This window comes from Sceloporus occidentalis, unplaced genomic scaffold (genome assembly GCF_023333645.1).
Source record: "Sceloporus occidentalis isolate IW3139 unplaced genomic scaffold, rSceOcc1.0.p SCAF_63, whole genome shotgun sequence".
NCBI classification, from domain to species: Eukaryota; Metazoa; Chordata; class Lepidosauria; order Squamata; family Phrynosomatidae; genus Sceloporus; species Sceloporus occidentalis.
Genome location: NW_028317043.1, coordinates 3,638,101 through 3,656,231, shown reverse-complemented (window position 1 = coordinate 3,656,231; position 18,131 = coordinate 3,638,101). Strand labels below are relative to the sequence as shown.

At 40.3% G+C, this 18,131-nt stretch overlaps 1 protein-coding gene across 3 annotated transcripts; it reads left to right on the top strand.

Moving 5' to 3' along the window:
• The first annotated feature begins 515 nt into the window (after positions 1 to 515).
• On the top strand, positions 516 to 17,515 carry LOC149287199 (ATP-dependent zinc metalloprotease YME1L1-like). 3 transcript variants are annotated; one of them, XM_089493207.1, is made up of 19 exons: positions 516 to 548; positions 6,269 to 6,400; positions 6,946 to 7,111; positions 7,498 to 7,596; positions 9,037 to 9,146; positions 9,363 to 9,513; positions 9,601 to 9,684; positions 9,927 to 10,009; positions 10,596 to 10,686; positions 11,484 to 11,636; positions 11,974 to 12,106; positions 12,210 to 12,272; positions 12,964 to 13,076; positions 13,871 to 14,026; positions 14,619 to 14,770; positions 15,338 to 15,464; positions 15,555 to 15,628; positions 15,802 to 15,888; positions 17,378 to 17,515. In XM_089493207.1, exons 1-19 carry the CDS (start codon positions 516 to 518, stop codon positions 17,513 to 17,515), a joined length of 2,145 nt encoding a protein of 714 aa, XP_089349333.1. The 3 variants fall into 3 exon arrangements, with proteins under 3 accessions (XP_089349333.1, XP_089349332.1, XP_089349334.1); XM_089493206.1 differs by having other exon boundaries at positions 9,601 to 9,705; positions 9,924 to 10,009; XM_089493208.1 differs by lacking the exon at positions 7,498 to 7,596.
• The last annotated feature ends 616 nt before the right edge of the window (positions 17,516 to 18,131 follow it).

Sequence of the window (18,131 nt, the reverse complement as noted above, 5' to 3'; positions counted from 1 at the left end):
GATAGCGGACAGTAAGTCGGGACTGATTTTGGGTCTAATTTCATTAAAACGATAAGTTTTACTTGGTGAGGTTTGCTCTCCTGCTTTTGCTTAACTATTATTATTTATTGTTTTATACAGCGCCATCAAATTCCGTAGCGCTGTACAATGGGAACTATAAGAGAAGCCCCATATAGAGTATGATGCCTGCGATATAAGGAAAGTTTCTGTTGAAAATGTGATTTCTGCTATGAGGACTTCCCAGCTACACTATAGCAAAAACCGCACGTTTCACGGTAAATGCCAAATACGCCGATAACCACTCGCACCGCAAACGGAACCAAAGTGAGGATCATCGCTTGGAGCATCGGGTAAAGAAACCAGCGGAAGTGACGCACGCACCCCGGAAGCGTTTGATTATTGGGTTATCCGGGTCACCTTTGTTACATCACGCCGTGTAGGTTCCTTCCTGCAGTCAGCGAGCGGCTGGTGATTGAGAGGACCGGGCGCCTTGTGAACCCGGCTTTCCCCGTAACATGTTCTCCTTGTGCAGCACGGTGCAGCCGCAGGTAAACGGAGGGAGACGGGCAGTGGGCTTGGCTGAGGGTGCGGCTGACACGCAGGCTGTATTCCGGAACGTGTTAGTGTGACGTACGGGGCGAAAGTACGTTACCCGATGTGATCAGCCGGCACGGCAGTTTACGCTGCGTTAGTCTGATACAGAGAAGCAAATACATGCGGACACATTGTAGCTGTATGGGGGAGGGGATTATGTTGAACTCTGTAACAGTTTTATTATTTTTAGAGTAAGTTGTATTCAGTTTCAAAAATAAAATAAAAACCTGTTAGTTTCTTAAATTATCTGGCAGGTAGGCTGTCAGTCAGAGGTGTGTGTGATTGGTGAATGCTAACATGGCATATAAGGTGTACCAGAAACAGATTTAGTCCCACGTTTAGATGTCGCTATTTTCTAAGTGTGATGTATTATTTATTGGGTTTATATAGCGCCGTCATATAATGCAGCGATGTACAATGGGTAAACAGGACATTACACGTAGTTTGTAACATAACAATTATGACTTATCCAAGCAAGATGTTAGGAAGGCTTAGAAAGTTGGGCTATATTATTATTTATTGATTTGTATAGCACCATCATATTCCGTAGTGCTGTCCATGAGTACATTATAGCAATTTCACTTACGGGAATAAAAGGCGAGCTTACATTATTACACAAGAGGTTCTGTAGCGGCAATCTTTGTGCCGGACCAGCGGTATACATGTATCTCATTCTAAACATTATATAATAATATTGCCGGGCGTAAGTATAAGCCATCGGGAGGAGAGGGGCTCGGGAAGGTGAGCTGGAGGCAGGTGGGCTGTTGGCGAGCTTTAAGCTGTCAGTTGATGGCTGAAATGAGTCTTCAGGGAGCTTCTATTATGAAGGACCAAAGACAACAAGAGATTCGCATTAAACTGGGGAAGGGTGTTCCAGGGGTAGGTGGTAGTCCTAGAGAAGGCTTAGATGAGAAGAAATTAGGTGTAGTGTATATACTCTTATGAACACCTGCTTGCTGCTTTGTTGCTGTAACGTTAATCCCCTTGGGTGTCTTTTTCCTCCCCTGCTTCCGATTTTTGCAGATATTTGCTTTAGTGTAAGCGGACCTTTAAACGCATAACAATGCTATTTCTGAAATGTTATTCTCTGCCCGGTGCAAGTTAATGTGTTTTCACCTCTAATCAGAAATTCTGCTACTTATAATATTGTGTTTTCCAAGTTGAGTGGGTCTTGGTTCAAACTCGGCTACTAAACTGCTTAAATGCCATGTCCGTGAGTGCCCCTATATATTTCTTATTTATTTACTTGACGTGTCTGTATGTAAGCAAACAAAGGGTTTGATGTTTTATTGAATGAGCTTTTGTGACATTGGAGGTCACGTCTTTACACGTTACAGAACTTTACACTGTGATGCGGGGGCCTGTGTAGTAACGCGTGGACTGGTCCAGTCTGTAGGGTCGTGGCTTTGATTGGTATGGTGACCCGCATTATTTTGTTTTGTACACAACCCCTCTGTGTCTGTGCATGATCCTAGAATGTACAGGACGTTGTAATGCGCTCCTGGGAGCCTCCATTGCTCCAGCGCTTCCTCTCAGTGCAGAATTAATATCAAACAAATAGAATCTGTCCATCTACACGTAGGGGTGGGGGGTGGGGGGGGGAATCTGTGTGTCTGTATTGGGACCGAGGAACATTACTGGAAGCTTAGTATCCAGCTAGGAGAATGCTCGTCAGTCCCACGGTGTTTTGGTTGACAGGCGTACTTTGAGGCTCCCGTGTACATAGTAACCTTATCCCGCGTAGTCTTCCATTCTGGTTAAACATGTGACCTGCTTATGTAACTCTACAACGCTTTGTTTTATAACTGCACAGTTCAGTTCTTCTTTCCACACTTGCTCCCCGATCTTCTTGTTAATAATATCCTTAAAAGCATATGTTCTGTTCTCTTATCTGTTGGATGTTTTGTGCTTTATGACAATATTATTATTATTATTGTTTTATATAGCGCCATCAAATTCCGTAGCGCTGTACAATGGCATACATGTTACCAGTTAAGTTACACACTTTCTACCTGCAAGCTGGCCCAACTTCCTTTCTTTTTCGTTATGTATTATGTATTTTTTTTAATAACTATTATTATTATTATCTTTTATATAGCGCCAACAATTTTTCATAGCACCTCTTACAATAATCTGCTGGCATAAGTCTGTGCGGTGTATGATATAGGGAAAAGAAAAAATGTCAGTGCGCTAAGCTTAGCGCACTGACATTTTTTCTTTTCCCTGTTTGCACATAATTGAGGTTGTTGGCTCCTCATCAGTCTGGTTGCAGCTTGCTGTCCAGGGGTTAAATGGGAGGAGGTTTAATTGCACCTCCCCCAACTCATTAATAAGGTTTTGGTAGCAGTATAAACTGCTTTGTGTGCCCACTATGTAGGAGGTGAGAGTAGGATCTCACCCTATTGAGAGTGTGCCTTGACGTGGCGGGTGAGCTTAATTATGCTTTGGCCAATTCATATAACCAAAACCTCTCATTTATATTATGTTTATATATTTGTTGCCAACTTTATTAGGGTGAGAAGCGCAGACAGTATTTTGTTTTTTGTATACGGTGTATGATATATCCAGTACTACGTTTATCGCTCACCATGTCTCTTCGAACCATATACTCTCGGAGTTTTTTTTTGTTTTTTTTTCTCAATTCTCAGTTTATTGCACGTATGTTAACATAGACATGGCACAAAGTATCGAGTACAGAGTCACATCATCTGACCAGTTTACAAATACAGCATAGGAGGATATTGCACACGAAAAAATAAACATATCATACCGCCATGGGCCGGTAAGTGGGTAAACCGGGATCATATCGAGACCGTAACCAGTGGGCGACACGAGGCCAGCCCACGCATAGTGGCCATCGACGCAGGTAGCACCGACTATAGAGCAGGAGTAAGTCTCCATGACCTGAGGCAGATGTGGTACGGGGAAGTGATCGAAATAGCAGGGAAAACATGAGACATTGAGAACGTTAATGGAACAAATCAGGTACATCAGTGGAATAAAGCCACCCCCTAGGGGGGAGGACGGAATAAGACAGGTAAGCATTGAGGTACCCAATATTGCAGTGCCATAAAACAATATGTGAAACAAAAGGAAACAAAAACAGAATAAAACATGTCTGTCCCAGGGTCCAGCAGGTAGCTCCACTACTTAGTCATTCCGACCAAAGGCACTAATATAAAAGTAAACGTAAAGAGACGCAGGAAATAACAGTCTCGAGGGCCATAGACTCAGTAGGAGAGTAGCAGCGGACGCCTAGAAGGAAATAGGTAAAGGGCGATGTTCCAGGGCCGTGACAAATGACCTCCCGTGAAACCACTTAAGTTCAACTTTATGACCCGCACCTCTAGCTGACCACACTAGAACTTCCATCTGGTAAATGAATTCGACCTGATTTACCCAGGCCATGAAAGTACTCTCTGAGTTCTTGGGGAGAAAGTTTTGTGTTTCATGCCCAACTTGGTCCTAAACTGTACCGAAGGCAGATCCTAGTTTAACCGCTGACTACTAACTGTAACTGTGTGTGTGTGTGTGTGTGTGTGTGTAAAATATGAGAGTGAGGCTGTTGTGTCAATCATTTGCTTTCCTTTTGTAAATAGCACATGTAACTCAAGCCGCAATCCGTGTATGACATAATTAGCGTGAATCTGTAATGTAAACCAGACTATGGTTTCATATTGGAACGCTTTGTGATTATTATTATTACTGGAGGTAATTTATATAACGCCACCGATCTAGGCAGCGCTTTTTACTTTACATATGTTCACATATGCAGTTGTGTTATTGTCTGATGTTAAAGACCTATGCCAGGCTACACACTCGTAGTGCCACCCTTTGCACCCAGAGAACTGGTCTTCCTGCTGAAATAATGGCATGATTGAATTCAGATTGACTTGAAACGTGCTTTTAATGGATGAAAATGCATGCCCAGAACAATTTAAATTATGGCTGCAACAACTAATCCATAATCTAAAGCGTTAATGATTTTCAAAGTCAATTAGTTGAATTAGTTTTAAGACTAAGAACCAGATCTCCCGCAGCGCTGCAGGGGACCTGAATCCTCCTCTCTGGCAGCCAGTGAACGTTGCTGCCCGGTACTTCTATGAGAAATGCCATTGTAATAAAGAGATAAGAGTACCATGACACACGTTAAAGTCAATTTTACATTTTTTTTTCTGCTGTTTGTTTGTTTTTAACACCCACTTTAAAATAAATGAAAAATGTGCTGTTTTGGTTTTTTTATCCGATTAATCGAAAAAATAACCGGCCAGCTAATTGTTTATGAAAATGATCGTTAGATGCATCCCTACATAATGGCATAATTTTGCCCTCTGCAGAATCCCCCCCGAAACCTCTGGTGCCTGCGCCCGTAGGGTATATTCGCTGCCAGCCTTGCAAGGGGGAAAGGATTATATTAAAGGGACCATTCAGCTGTCTTGTGGATTAACGTATACTGTATATGATGGTTGGGATGTCTCTAATAGCTCACAGAGTGCCTGATGTGTAGTAGTAATTTGTCTCTGGATGCTACGTTATAGTATTAGCTAATGTACCCTTTCGTCAGATAGCCTTTTGTACCGTCGGGTGTTATTTGTGAAGCACGGATCATTCAGCCTCTGTGATCCGCTATAAATGACTTCTGTTTAAACAGCAGCAGCCATTATCGTGCCCTTGGAAACAGAAACGTGGTCGACTGGGGACTTATAATAATTTCACAAGGGTTAAATCTTGCAACATAGGAAACAGTTTAACCGGTTGTTTGCAGTACATAGTATATAATGTCTATAAAACCATCCTAAACATTGTGCATTTCCTAATACATACGTACATCCCAACTGTAACGCTTAATACGGGTTCTGTAGAAATTCCATGGCAGTAGATGTGGATCAAGTCGCCTATGGTGGTTACACCACATTACACCAAAGTATCGCATTATACGTAAAACCCCCCAGCGTGTACCGTATCCCACAGCCCCCTGATTCTCCAGATCTGTGTCTAGACTGTTCTTGTGCTCTAGAAAATAGAATAGTTACTTGTATCGTGTTCATGAGGCCTTGCAAGCAAAATGTGGGAAAACAAGACATTTGTTAAACACTTTTGGCACGTTTGCTTCTCGCTTACTGTAAACTGGACAAAACTAACTCGGAACAGGTACATCCAGACAGCCACGACTGAGCTATTAACTATAATCAGTCATATGAAATGTACTTTGCTGTCGTCATATACCGGTACTTCTTTTCAGAGTAGCCCGGTTCATGCAGACGTGTCTATCTCTGCTGGTAATTTGATTAAAGGTCATGTACGTTAAACTCATCGCTGTATAAGAGGTCAAGACTCATTTTTGTTCTAATAGCTGGCTCTCTATTATTTACTTTGCATCTCCCACCAGATTTGTGTGTGTTGTTGATACTGGTCTGGAAATAGGGCCACCGTAAGCTTATTTAAACATGTATGGGATGGGGAAATGGCTTCTGAACCTCAGACAAGACCAAGGACTGATTGAAGGTGTTTACAGCAGGAACCAGACAGGCATCAAATTCTTTCTTTCTATGTATATGTTGGATTTGTCTATCACAGATCCCAATGCTCAGGCTGTCACTTTGTTCCGGTTGTCCTCCCAAGAAAAGCCTTGTTCATAATCCAACCGTTTTCTCTTTTTGTTTTTATTTAACAGGTAACGATACCTTTAAGCCATCTCGTCACTGCCTTTCATACGCCCAAAACCACAGCCTATTTCCCCAGTTCTGCCTCTATCCAGAACCCCCAGCGTGACGTGAACCCCCACAATGAAATCCACACCTCTGAGGTAAGAACCCCTGGAAACGGAGAATACTGTAGGAAAGCGAGAATCCGCTCTGTAACTTGACCTATTTTTGTTGTGTAATACTCTGTAAGGTATTTGCCGACATTGTGTCAGGCGGTCAGTTCCGCTCACAATCACACTCATGACCATCTTGCATAAAAGATCTCTCTGATTGCATCATGCTTTTGTCACCATTGCTGTGAGTACGTAGACAGTATATTTCCCCTGAGTAAGATTCCCGTCGGATTTTCCCTTCTCACACAGCTAAAATTGATCTATGGTGCGCTTAGGTTTATCTCCTATGCCGTAAATGGACTTTAGCCCCGTTTCTGTGCCCACGCCACGATTACCTGTAGCTGCAGATACAATTATACAGCAGCACTACTGGCCAAAGAATTGCTTATCGATCTATGCGCACAACTACAGATGACTTTATTGCACTCGCTTCGGATGTCAAGCCAGGCAGCGTCCTCTGTGAGAATGGACATTTATTTTCTGAACTTGCGTTCTGATAACACTTAACTAATTTTTTTTTTTCTTCTTTCCAGCCCACCTTCAATCTGAAAGACCTGGGTTTATCTGAGCTAAGAACTAAACAACTGGGCAAGCTTTTCGAGACACTTCTTCCTGGCATCCACGCAGACAAAAAAAGCCCCTCTTCCCGCTGGCACACATCCCATGTCTCTGCGGAGTCGTTCTTTGAGAATAAACATGGTGAGTGGGTGGCCCTGTTCTTATACCCTCATTGAAATGCTTTCCTTAGACAGTAGAATGAAGAAATAACACGTTGCTTCAGTAATGGATTGTTCACCTTTGGGGGAACACTGTGTATAGCCAAGGAAATCTGTATGGAACACTTCACAAAGTGCATTGGAAATTTCATCATTACGTTATATGTTTATAGGGAGAAGCCATATATATATATATATATATATATATATAATATATATATATATATATATATATATATATATATATAATATATACAAAAGTAAAGCCAAGGTCGTATTTTCGCTCATAAACCTTATATGTGGAACGCTCTTTTTCATCACATTTCAGTTTGGTAAACCTGGGCTAACTTTCTTTTTTATGTGTTTAAGGATATTCCAAGGTTTTCAATGCTTTGAGCTCATCCTCCTTGCTGAGGCAACAGCCTAGCCCATTAAAGCAAGTTTGTACAGATCTACAGTACTGGCCAGGTAAGGAGTCCTGAGTGGATGGAACTGGCATTTCTTATATAGATTTAATTTTAAAAATCTTTCCACTTTAGGATTACCCAGAGCCCTCAACAACTTGTACTACAATGGGTTTTTTTATATACACAATGCTTTGTACTTTGCAATTTAATAAAATTTAGTGCAAGGAACACGTTCTTAATTTTTATACTACTATTCCAGTTCTCCCAATGTTTTTGGTGATGCTTCGTTGTACTGCACATACATGTTAATAAATAACGCCAAGGCCTGTGCTAGTAATTACGACTTACCGTATTTGCTCGATTATAAGACGAGGTTTTTTTCAGAGCAAATGCTCTGGAAAATACCGCTCGTCTTCTAATCGGGGTCGTCGGTGCCGGGGAACTCTGATCTCTGACAGCCGGGGAAGGTCTGCCCGATGGACGCAGACAACCCCCGCTGCTAGCCACACCTCCTTCCGGCTGCAGTGTACGTTGTCTACGCGGATTGCGTGGACGTCAACCCGCTGCCCCGGTATACAGCAGGAAATTGGAAGCCCCGGTAAGTGTGTGTGTGTAGGGGGGAGTGTTAAATAGGGGCATAGGGCATTTCTAGAGGCAGAGTGCTCTATGAAATGCCTTTTAACCCCCTGAACGCCACTCTGCCTCCTGAAATGCCTTATACCTCCCTATATGCCACTCTGCCCCATAATATGCCTTTTAACCCCCTAAATGCCAGAGTGGCATATAGGGGTATAAGGCATTTCTGGAGGCAGAGTGGCACATAGGGGGTTAAAAGGCATATCATGAGGCACAGTGGCATATAGAGGGTTAAAAGGCATATCATGGGCCACAGTGCCATATTGGAGTGGCACGGCAGATGTGCGTAACTGGGGGGCAGGTTGGAAAATACAAGCAAATAAAAACAAAAATTTTTTTTTCTCAATCATAGCTTTTATTAAAAAATGTAATAGTTTACATGAATTAAAATTTACTGGTAAAACTTTTTTCCTATAGGGTCGTCTTATATTCAGGCTTTCTTTTTTTTCCCCTAAATTAATATTCAGATTTTGGGGGGTCGTCTTATAATCGGTAATTCCCTCTTTGTACACCAGACCACTTCCTAAATGTCTTCATTCATCGAGTTGTTTGTACCATATTCCGCAGCAACTGGGTTAAAAACTATTAAATTCACTCTGAGAACTGGATGCCCGTGGGAGAAAAGACTGTTGTTTAATGTAACATTAATGGCTATGGAAATAATGCAACTATATCCTCATAAGGATAAAAACAGTGAGGGTATTTATAATGTTTAGATGGGTAGCATACAAACTCTTAATAAACACAGTGAACAATGTATAGTTTTTACAGATCATTTACTTCTCTCAATTATTTCTAAAGCTCCATTATATACATCATTGCTGTATAACTTAATATTACTGATCATCTGTAATTGTCCTCGCAGTTTTAATTCAGTCACGAGGCTTTAAAACATTGAAACCGAAAGTTCGACGCCTGCAGTCAACGTCTGAGAGGATTGCTGAGGCTGAAAGTGTCGCGCCGTCCTTCATGAAGGTACATGTCTTGAAGTCCATACCGAGCTTGTTCTGTCCTGTTAGCCAAATTATCCCAGCTTACACCTTTAAGGAAGAAATAGATGTTACCCCGAGGGACCGCTACCAAAACCTTAGTATCACTGTCTCCAATTATTTTTCCCAGTCTCTAGACCTTGAATTTTTAGCTTGCCCTCATTAATTGACATAATTACCAAACTGTAATGTTTTCTTTTAGGGATTTCTGCTGAGAGATCGTGTTCCGGATGTGGAAAACCTGGACAAACTTGTTAAAAGTAAAAATGTTCCTGAGGGCCATCAAGATGCTTTTAAGACGGGATTTGCGGAAGGATTCTTAAAAGCACAAGCTCTCACACAAAGAACCAATGGTAAATAATATAAAGACTAACTCACTCTTATTCACGCTTATGTTTGGCTAGTGTGTGTGTGTGATGCTTTTATGTATCTTTACCTAGACTCATTGAGAAGAACACGGCTGTTGCTTCTAGTTCTGCTGCTGCTTGGAATTTATGGCTTGTCAAAAACACCATTTTTATCAGGTAAAATCCACTTTTCATTAATTTCTTGGTGAAGGCTCTGTATACATCATCTTAACTTTTACTTCCCCCAATGAATAGATGTGATAGGAAAGAATGTGCACAGAGGTACTGAACAATGGAGTAAGGCAGCGGCATTCAGGATTTGACATTTTCTGATCTATATTTGCTGTACCGATTCGATTTGAAAAACAGAATCTTTTGTGAGTCTCTATTGTTTCATTCTTTAACATTCCTATTTTCAGTTCGCTTCCGAACAACATCGGGACTTGATGCAGCTGTAGATCCAATTCATATGAAAAATGTGACTTTTGAACATGTAAAAGGGGTGAGTAGAAATATATTTTTACACTATCAGTGCCACTAGACAACTTATCTTTCAGAGCCTGTGGAAATGTCAGTCAAATATCTAACCAGACTTTGTTGTTGAACAAATGGCAAGAAATGAGTGATATTGCTTTATTAAGAATTTCCATGAAACTGACTTTGGGTTGCCTAGAGCATATCCAAAAAGGCAGTGTTATCAAGAACATAATTTGTTTTATTCCTTCTCTGCTATAAACTTAGTAAGGAAGAAAAAGGAACGCATTACCAAAATCTACCACAAGATGTCACTGTTAGATATTGGCATAGGACTAGGTTAATGATCACAGACCGTCGGCAAAACATGGTGTCGCTTAATAGTGAAGAGGAATATATCTTGTGCTAGTCGGTTTGCTTGCAAATGTATAGGTGTAATTTTTTTTTATTTGTATAGTTTGTATGTTTCTATATATAAAGAGCTACTCTTATTCACTCCCCTCCTACTGCTTCAGTCTCTGGGGTATCAGGCAGGCATGCCAGTTAATGGACTAATAAAATTCTTAGTACATATATTTAAAAAAACCCCAATATATTTTCTTCTATGTATACAGGTTGAGGAGGCAAAAAATGAGCTGCAAGAAGTTGTTGAGTTCTTGAAAAATCCCCAGAAATTTACAGTGCTAGGAGGCAAGCTCCCTAAAGGTAAGCACAAAACAACCTTGGTAACTTTGCCGCTTCACGACCGATGATGTGCCAGACACATCATGGGGAAAATGGTCAGTTCAATATGGCATTAAACGAGCTTATAAAGCAACCAATGGTTGCGGTCTTACTGTAATGACTCAATGTCACCAGGGACCCCTTGTGAACCCTCCCCGGGGGAGTCGATGACTGCCATATACAATATGTCAACAGACGCCTGATTTAAAAGAGCTTAGGAGGACATCCACAATCTCCCTCTAAGCTTAAACGGTGTTGCTGAAATGCCTTGATAGCAAGGTGTTCAGGGAAATTGAAAACACACCCCAGGATGCACTGTGACCGCTACAGAAAGCCCCAGACCCTCCTGAGAACTCTGATGGTTGGATACAGGTACTGCATTCAACCATGCAAGTCAAAGTAGCCTGGCTTACTAATCACAATTGGTAAAATAAAAAAGTGTGGTAACATGTCAAAATAATTCTCTGGTGACCACCATCAGGGGAACCGTCCAGCTCTTCCAAAAAAAATCCCGGCATGGAAAGTTAAAATACTGGCATTGGAAATACCCATGGGGTGTCTAAACACAAGCACCACAAAAATGTTAAAACAGCCTCGCTCACAAACGGTAAAAGAAAAGAAAACAACTTGATCCTTAAGGGGGTTAAAAAGAAGTTAATTGTGTAAAAATCCATTCAAGCATGTCCTATAACAGAGACATGCCATGTTGCCATTTATGCAGCAGTTCTTTAATAACACAAATTTTCTGAATATTATTATATTATAATATTATCTTTCAGGTATATTATTGGTGGGACCTCCTGGAACCGGGAAGACTCTCTTAGCTCGAGCTGTTGCCGGAGAGGCTGATGTTCCGTTCTACTATGCTTCTGGCTCCGAATTTGATGAGATGTTTGTTGGAGTGGGAGCAAGTCGCATCAGAAACCTTTTCAGTATGTCTCGATTATATTTTCTTGGTTTTAAATGTTCCCTGTCGGAACACAAATTATGTTCTTCATACTATACCCAAGTCACTTCCACTCGGCAAGTGCACTGTAGGATACATTTTTATTGAACAGGTGGCTTTTTTTTTTTTCTTTTCAGGTTTATGATCACCCAAAATATTAACACATTGTTTCCTAATTGATCTGTGCTATAAAATGATTATTGGCCACATATAACTCCCTGAAGCACATTGTATTGAAAAGGAACTTAACCTCCACCATTTTCTCCCCCCCCCCCCCCCCCCCCCCCTTGCTGAGATGTGATATTTGAATTTTGTTTTGTCAGGGGAAGCCAAGGCCAATGCACCTTGTGTAATATTCATTGATGAGCTGGATTCTGTGGGTGGCAAAAGAATCGAATCTCCCATGCATCCATATTCCAGACAAACCATAAACCAGCTTCTTGCAGAAATGGATGGGTAAGCACTATTAGCTACTGGAAACTTGTCTCCCTTTTTTTTTTTATTTTAATGTGGCTGAGCAATACATTAACCTGCATTTCTATCCTTTGTATCCCTTCAGCTTTAAACCCAATGAAGGTGTCATTATCATAGGAGCAACAAACTTCCCTGAAGCGTTGGATAAGTATGTTTCGAAATGCAGTTACATTGGCTGGGTATATTTTATTAACTTGAGCCTGCTACATGAACCAAATCTTTGAGTAAATATTTAATTAAAACCTAACCTTCATTTGAAATCGTAGAAAATGTGTAAATAATTTAAATCAACTTAAAAGGTATAGATGAACAAGATTTCAAAATTATTGTTCCCATGGTCTCATTATTCACATAAATATGACCAGCTACCCTATTCACCCGGCGACCATCCAATACTGAAAAATGCCCGTAAATAATGAGATGGATTTGGGTTTAATGGAACAGGCTACCGGTCATTCAAAAGAACGTAGCAGCCAGATGTGAACGTGATAGTCCAGAGATGTCATGCTGTGTCTACATCTTCTCTTCAGTCTCTGTTCGTCTTGTGGCTCGTACCACGTGAAGCAGGTTACTTGCCCCCACGGCATCACCATGACGTAGCACTATGAAGATGTGATTGCAGGGCTTCTTGTCAAGGCTTTTCTTGTCTATGTCGAAGCTTCAAATTACCCTGATGGAAGCGCTGTAGGGCAATAATCTCGACACCAGTAAAATGCAGCTTTTCCCGACTTTTTCCTGAATTTTTATATCTGGACCATACTTCCATTTCTTTTGAAACGACGTGTTTTAAGTACCCTTTTACTTTGCATGCAATAAAGCCTTCTCTCTGCCCATTTCAGTGCGTTGGTGCGTCCTGGCCGCTTCGATATGCAGGTTACAGTTCCCAGACCAGATGTCAAGGGTCGCACTGAAATCTTGAAGTGGTACCTCAGCAAAATAAAGTTTGATATGTGTAAGTTGGAAGAATGTTTGCCCCCCCCCCACCCCCCAGTTTCTGTATTTTATACTCCAACACGGGCACAAAAATCACCTCTTACCAAACTATACATATAATGAGAATTCAAGCAGATTTCAAAGTGACAAATTGTACTGTTGTTGATTTAAACCGTTCTTTTTAAGACTTTGCGCTAATATTTGAACTAGAGCATGGCTGGTGTTCCTACATCCACTGTTGAGCCCACGTGAGAGATTTACTAAATGTCCCTGATTTTCAGCCATTGTACCTGCAGATTCCTTGTGCACGAGCTGCTTTCACCATGTCTAAGTTCACCAGACTTGTGTCCTTGTTGACTTTATTCAAGACTTCAGGGAGAAGTGGATGGGTTGATGGTAGTTGAGCCATTAGGCTTCTACGCGCTTCCGTTTAAGCTTAGCAGGGTCCCAAACAGTTATTGGAGAGCACTGCAAAGACTTGTTAAGTCGGTGAAGCTGTCATCGCCAAGTTTTTTTTTTTTGTTTTTTTTTTGTTTTTTTTGTTCACCCTTGATGTTCAATTTACCAAAAGAAACAACACTAAAGGCTGAATTAGCTCTTATTATCCAATAACCAGAACAATATGTTTATAATTAAATGGGCATTCATTTTTGGGGGGGGGGGAGACAAATAATACATTTCCTTATAAAACACAAACATGCTGTATTGTGATGTGCCATCCCTACACACAATGTACAAGTAGTTTTGCATGTTTAAATGACCCTTTATACACTTGATTATTATTTTTTAAACACGTTTATTCTTTTTTTCTAGCTGTTGACCCTGAGATTATAGCCCGCGGCACGGTAGGGTTTTCTGGAGCAGAGCTGGAGAATTTGGTGAATCAGGCTGCGCTAAAAGCTGCGGTGGATGGGAAAGATATGGTTACGCTGAAGGAGCTGGAGTTTGCAAAGGATAAAATACTCATGGGTTGGTTTTAGAGGATTTACTCAAATCTAATCTAATCTAATCTTACTAAATAAATTTAGTTTGAGGAAAAATAATTCTCTGCTTGTGTCCTATAATAAAGCCGCAGTTGAATAGGGGGGACATGATGGCCTTTTTAGCCATTGGTTATTATCCCAACCCCTTACAGATTGTAGTGCTCCTCCAAGCCCATCATGTGACTACTTAGACCCACTAAATTTATGTAATTAGGTGCTACACTTGGGCTGCTAAGAACAGCTGAAACCATAGTACATTTAATTACAGTTACAAGCTGAAGACTCTGGTTGTCCCCATGCCGTAGAACAGAGGTACCCCTTGGGACTATGGGTACTAAATGATGAGGGAATGGAACTGGACCTCTGAATTTATTTTTCGATTAAATTAACTATCCCTATTATCAATACAGATTGAGGTGAAGATGGAATGGGTGCTTATTGGGCAATCCATTGGTGGACCCTAGGACAAGCTATTAAAACTTTCTATTGTCATTTGTAGAATAACAAGAGTGTACAACTTGCTTTTCTTTCTGTGTACATAAGCCCATAACGGTTGTATTTTGATATGTGTGTTTCAGGTCCTGAAAGAAGAAGTGTGGAGATAGACAACAAAAATAAGACAATCACTGCCTATCATGAGTCTGGTCATGCGATTATTGCTTATTATACCAAAGATGCTATGCCTATTAATAAAGCTACCATAATGCCCCGAGGTCCAACTCTTGGACATGTAAGTCCGTATGTTTGTACAATGCCGTGCAAAGAAATGTTGTGTATCCTGCAGAATGCATACTGAAAGAACAGTTTGAAGGCGCTACAGCTAAACCTATAATAGTTATTTTGTTAATGGATGGAAATGGGGTGATAACAGGATGAAGGAATTAAGTTGTTTTTTTTTATTCATTTCACTGGATTGTATACATAATAATAAATAGGGGGAGGGGTAGAAACAGAACCTATACATTATGGGGGAAGGTTAGAAACAGAACCTATAAATTATGGAACATTTTATTCTGAGATTTTTGCTAAATGCAAATAATCCAAAAGCACATACCCTCTTTGTGCGTTCATTATACAAGATACAGACGATATGCATGTCATTTGCACGGCATATTGCTGGGCAGCTGGGAAAAAGAGCAAATGCAAGTGGGAACTTACATATATATATATATATATATATATATATATATATATATATATATGTGTATATATATATATATATATGTATGTATTAGTATAACATGTAATACATATTATAAATTGCATTTACAAGGACAACGCCACGAACGTTTTGCAGGTGTCTCTTCTACCAGAGAATGATAGATGGAGCGAGACCAGATCTCAGCTTCTTGCTCAGATGGATGTGAGTATGGGTGGCCGAGTGGCCGAAGAAATCATCTTTGGGGCAGAGAACATCACCACAGGTAATCTAAAGATAGAGACCTTTTTAAAGTTTTGATTTAAAATCCAGTCTTAAATCCTGACCCATGTGGCTTTGTGTCGTTTACAAATAGGTGCATCGAGTGACTTCGACAGTGCTACCAAAATAGCAAAGCTAATGGTAACCAGGTTCGGGATGAGTGAAAAGGTAAATTGGCATTAAAATGACATTGAGGGCATTTTAATAGAAGACTAACTTTGTGTGTGTATGTGTGTATGTGTGTGTGTAATATATATATATATATATATATATATATATATATATATATATATAAATTATTGTGATATGCTTTTTTTTTTTTTTTTGTTCCTCATTCACAGCTTGGGGTCATGACTTACACTGATACAGGCAAGCTGAGCCCAGAGACTCGCGCGGCTATCGAACAAGAAGTTAGAACTCTCTTAAAGGTGAGGTTGTCATTTATTTTTAAATGCTCTGGAAGGTAGCACACATTTTTTTTTATTTTGTAGTTTGGGGGCAAGGAAGGGTGTTTTGTTTTTTTTTGATTTTTTTTTTATTGTATATTTCTAGCAGTGGTCGAGCATGTTAAACTACCTATTTTACATTAAATTTTTTACATTTTCTTGTAACTGAATGGTTCCCCTTATGTTGTCATGGTGATATGACTGGTGTCCTTATTATTTGTAAGTTTTATCACATTTTTATTCATTCAACCAAGCAGGGCTTATCGCAGACCGACTTTGATTTTTGGCAAATATGATCACTCCAGAGAACGTTCACACAGCGCCCCTGCATATTTTTTGGTGTTGCGCAATGCCTCGATATAGAGGGATTGGCGCAACACTGGCTGAGCAAAGAAAGGAATTGTCAATTGCTCACTAAGCTCATTTAACCCTGGGACATGCCTGGCACGTCAATTGTCATTAACTGTGTGTTTTTTTGTGACTTCCCTGGCAGGTTAGTCATCCCGAGGGGGTTAAGCATATTAAGGACAATTTTTGCAGAATGCGTCCATAACAATCTTTTCTAGGAGCTTTTCCCCACCAAAAAAATATATATATACATACATACATACATACATACATACATACATACATACATACACACACCACACACACATTTCTATTACTGATACAAGACCAGTGCATGCTCCGAATTATTGATGGATATATTATGTTTGAATACACTTTAAATTCAAGCAAGGAACGCCGTGAATATGGATGGATGTGTGTGTATATATGATATTAATTTTGATGGGGAAAAATGGTCCATCCATCATTTGCTTTTCCCTAAAACAACTTTCTTCCTTTCTATACAATGTAATAAAGTTTTAAATTAGGGGTGAGTGAGAAGGCAGAGAACTTCAGGACCGTAGACTGATTATTATAATGCTGGTTCTGGCACAGACGGGGGCTGATCTCTGGGCTTCTATGAGATGAAATGTTTGGTGACAAACATTGCGTGAGATGAAGTGTTTGTCAGCAAAAAACACAATAAATGTCATTAAGGTGAAACATGTGACGTTGACGGTTTCCCTTTTAACTATTGGACTTATTTCAATATTCATTAGAAGTAAAATATCACTGAGTTGAGCTCATTTTTATAAGATAATGTTGGTAGAACTAAAGATTTCTAAGCGGTATCTTTTAATTGTGAAATCTTTTCAGCCATGATCCTAGGCTGTCTGCGCATGAACACACATGCTATGGGTGTGCACATTGTCACTGGACCTAGTATCTCCCTGTCTGTGCCTTTGGCCCAGAACCTCGTTTGTCAGCCTAGAATGCATTCTAGTGAAGGGTTTAATTAGCCCTAAAGATTGTTTCACACAGACTATGCAGGGCATTGGAGGGTTGAGGTGGCATAATTTTAGTTTAAAATAAGTTTTAAGAATGAACTCTTCTGTTAACTTCCCATATTATATTTTTCTCTTAGGACTCATACGAACGAGCAAGACATATTCTGAAAACACGCGCAAAGGAACACAAAAACCTCGCCGAAGCTTTACTGATGTATGAAACATTAGATGCTAAAGAAATTCAGATGGTCCTCGAAGGGAAAAAAGTTAGATGATTTTTGGTGGCTTTCCATTTCCCGTTTAATATCACTTCAGCTTTCTTTATATTTACTTTCACATTTGTCTGAGGGTATGCCAAAATCTTCCTATGTTTTGAGTTCTCAATATTTTTTCGTGTTAAGCCACGCTTGGGTCAAAGTAGGCCATGGATTCAGAAACCGCTCAAGTGGGAAAAGAAGGGCTCTGGATGAACGTTCTCGCAAGACCTGAACACAGCTTCGCGGACGTTACACGCGACTGTATGTTGATCAGAAATCTAGGGTTAATCTTTATTCCACTTGGACGTTTGGTCACGGCTTTGAAAGCCCCACCTAATCCTTCAGCCCGTGGCACACACTGTGACTTTCTGCACGTTTACAGAAAATATTGATTGCTCTTAAGTGTAGTTCTTGTTTTTGTGCTTACTGCTTCTGAGAAACAGTTGCACGTCCCTTTAAAATACACAAAAAGAATGATATATTTATATATATATATGCTGCGCAGTTGTGGGCACTTACCAGCTGATGCACTTTCGCAAGGTAACACCATTTTTCTATAATTGCGAATGAATGAAATATCCTAGACGTCCTACTAGAACAGCTGCTATAGTGTATGAATGTCTCACAGAGCTGA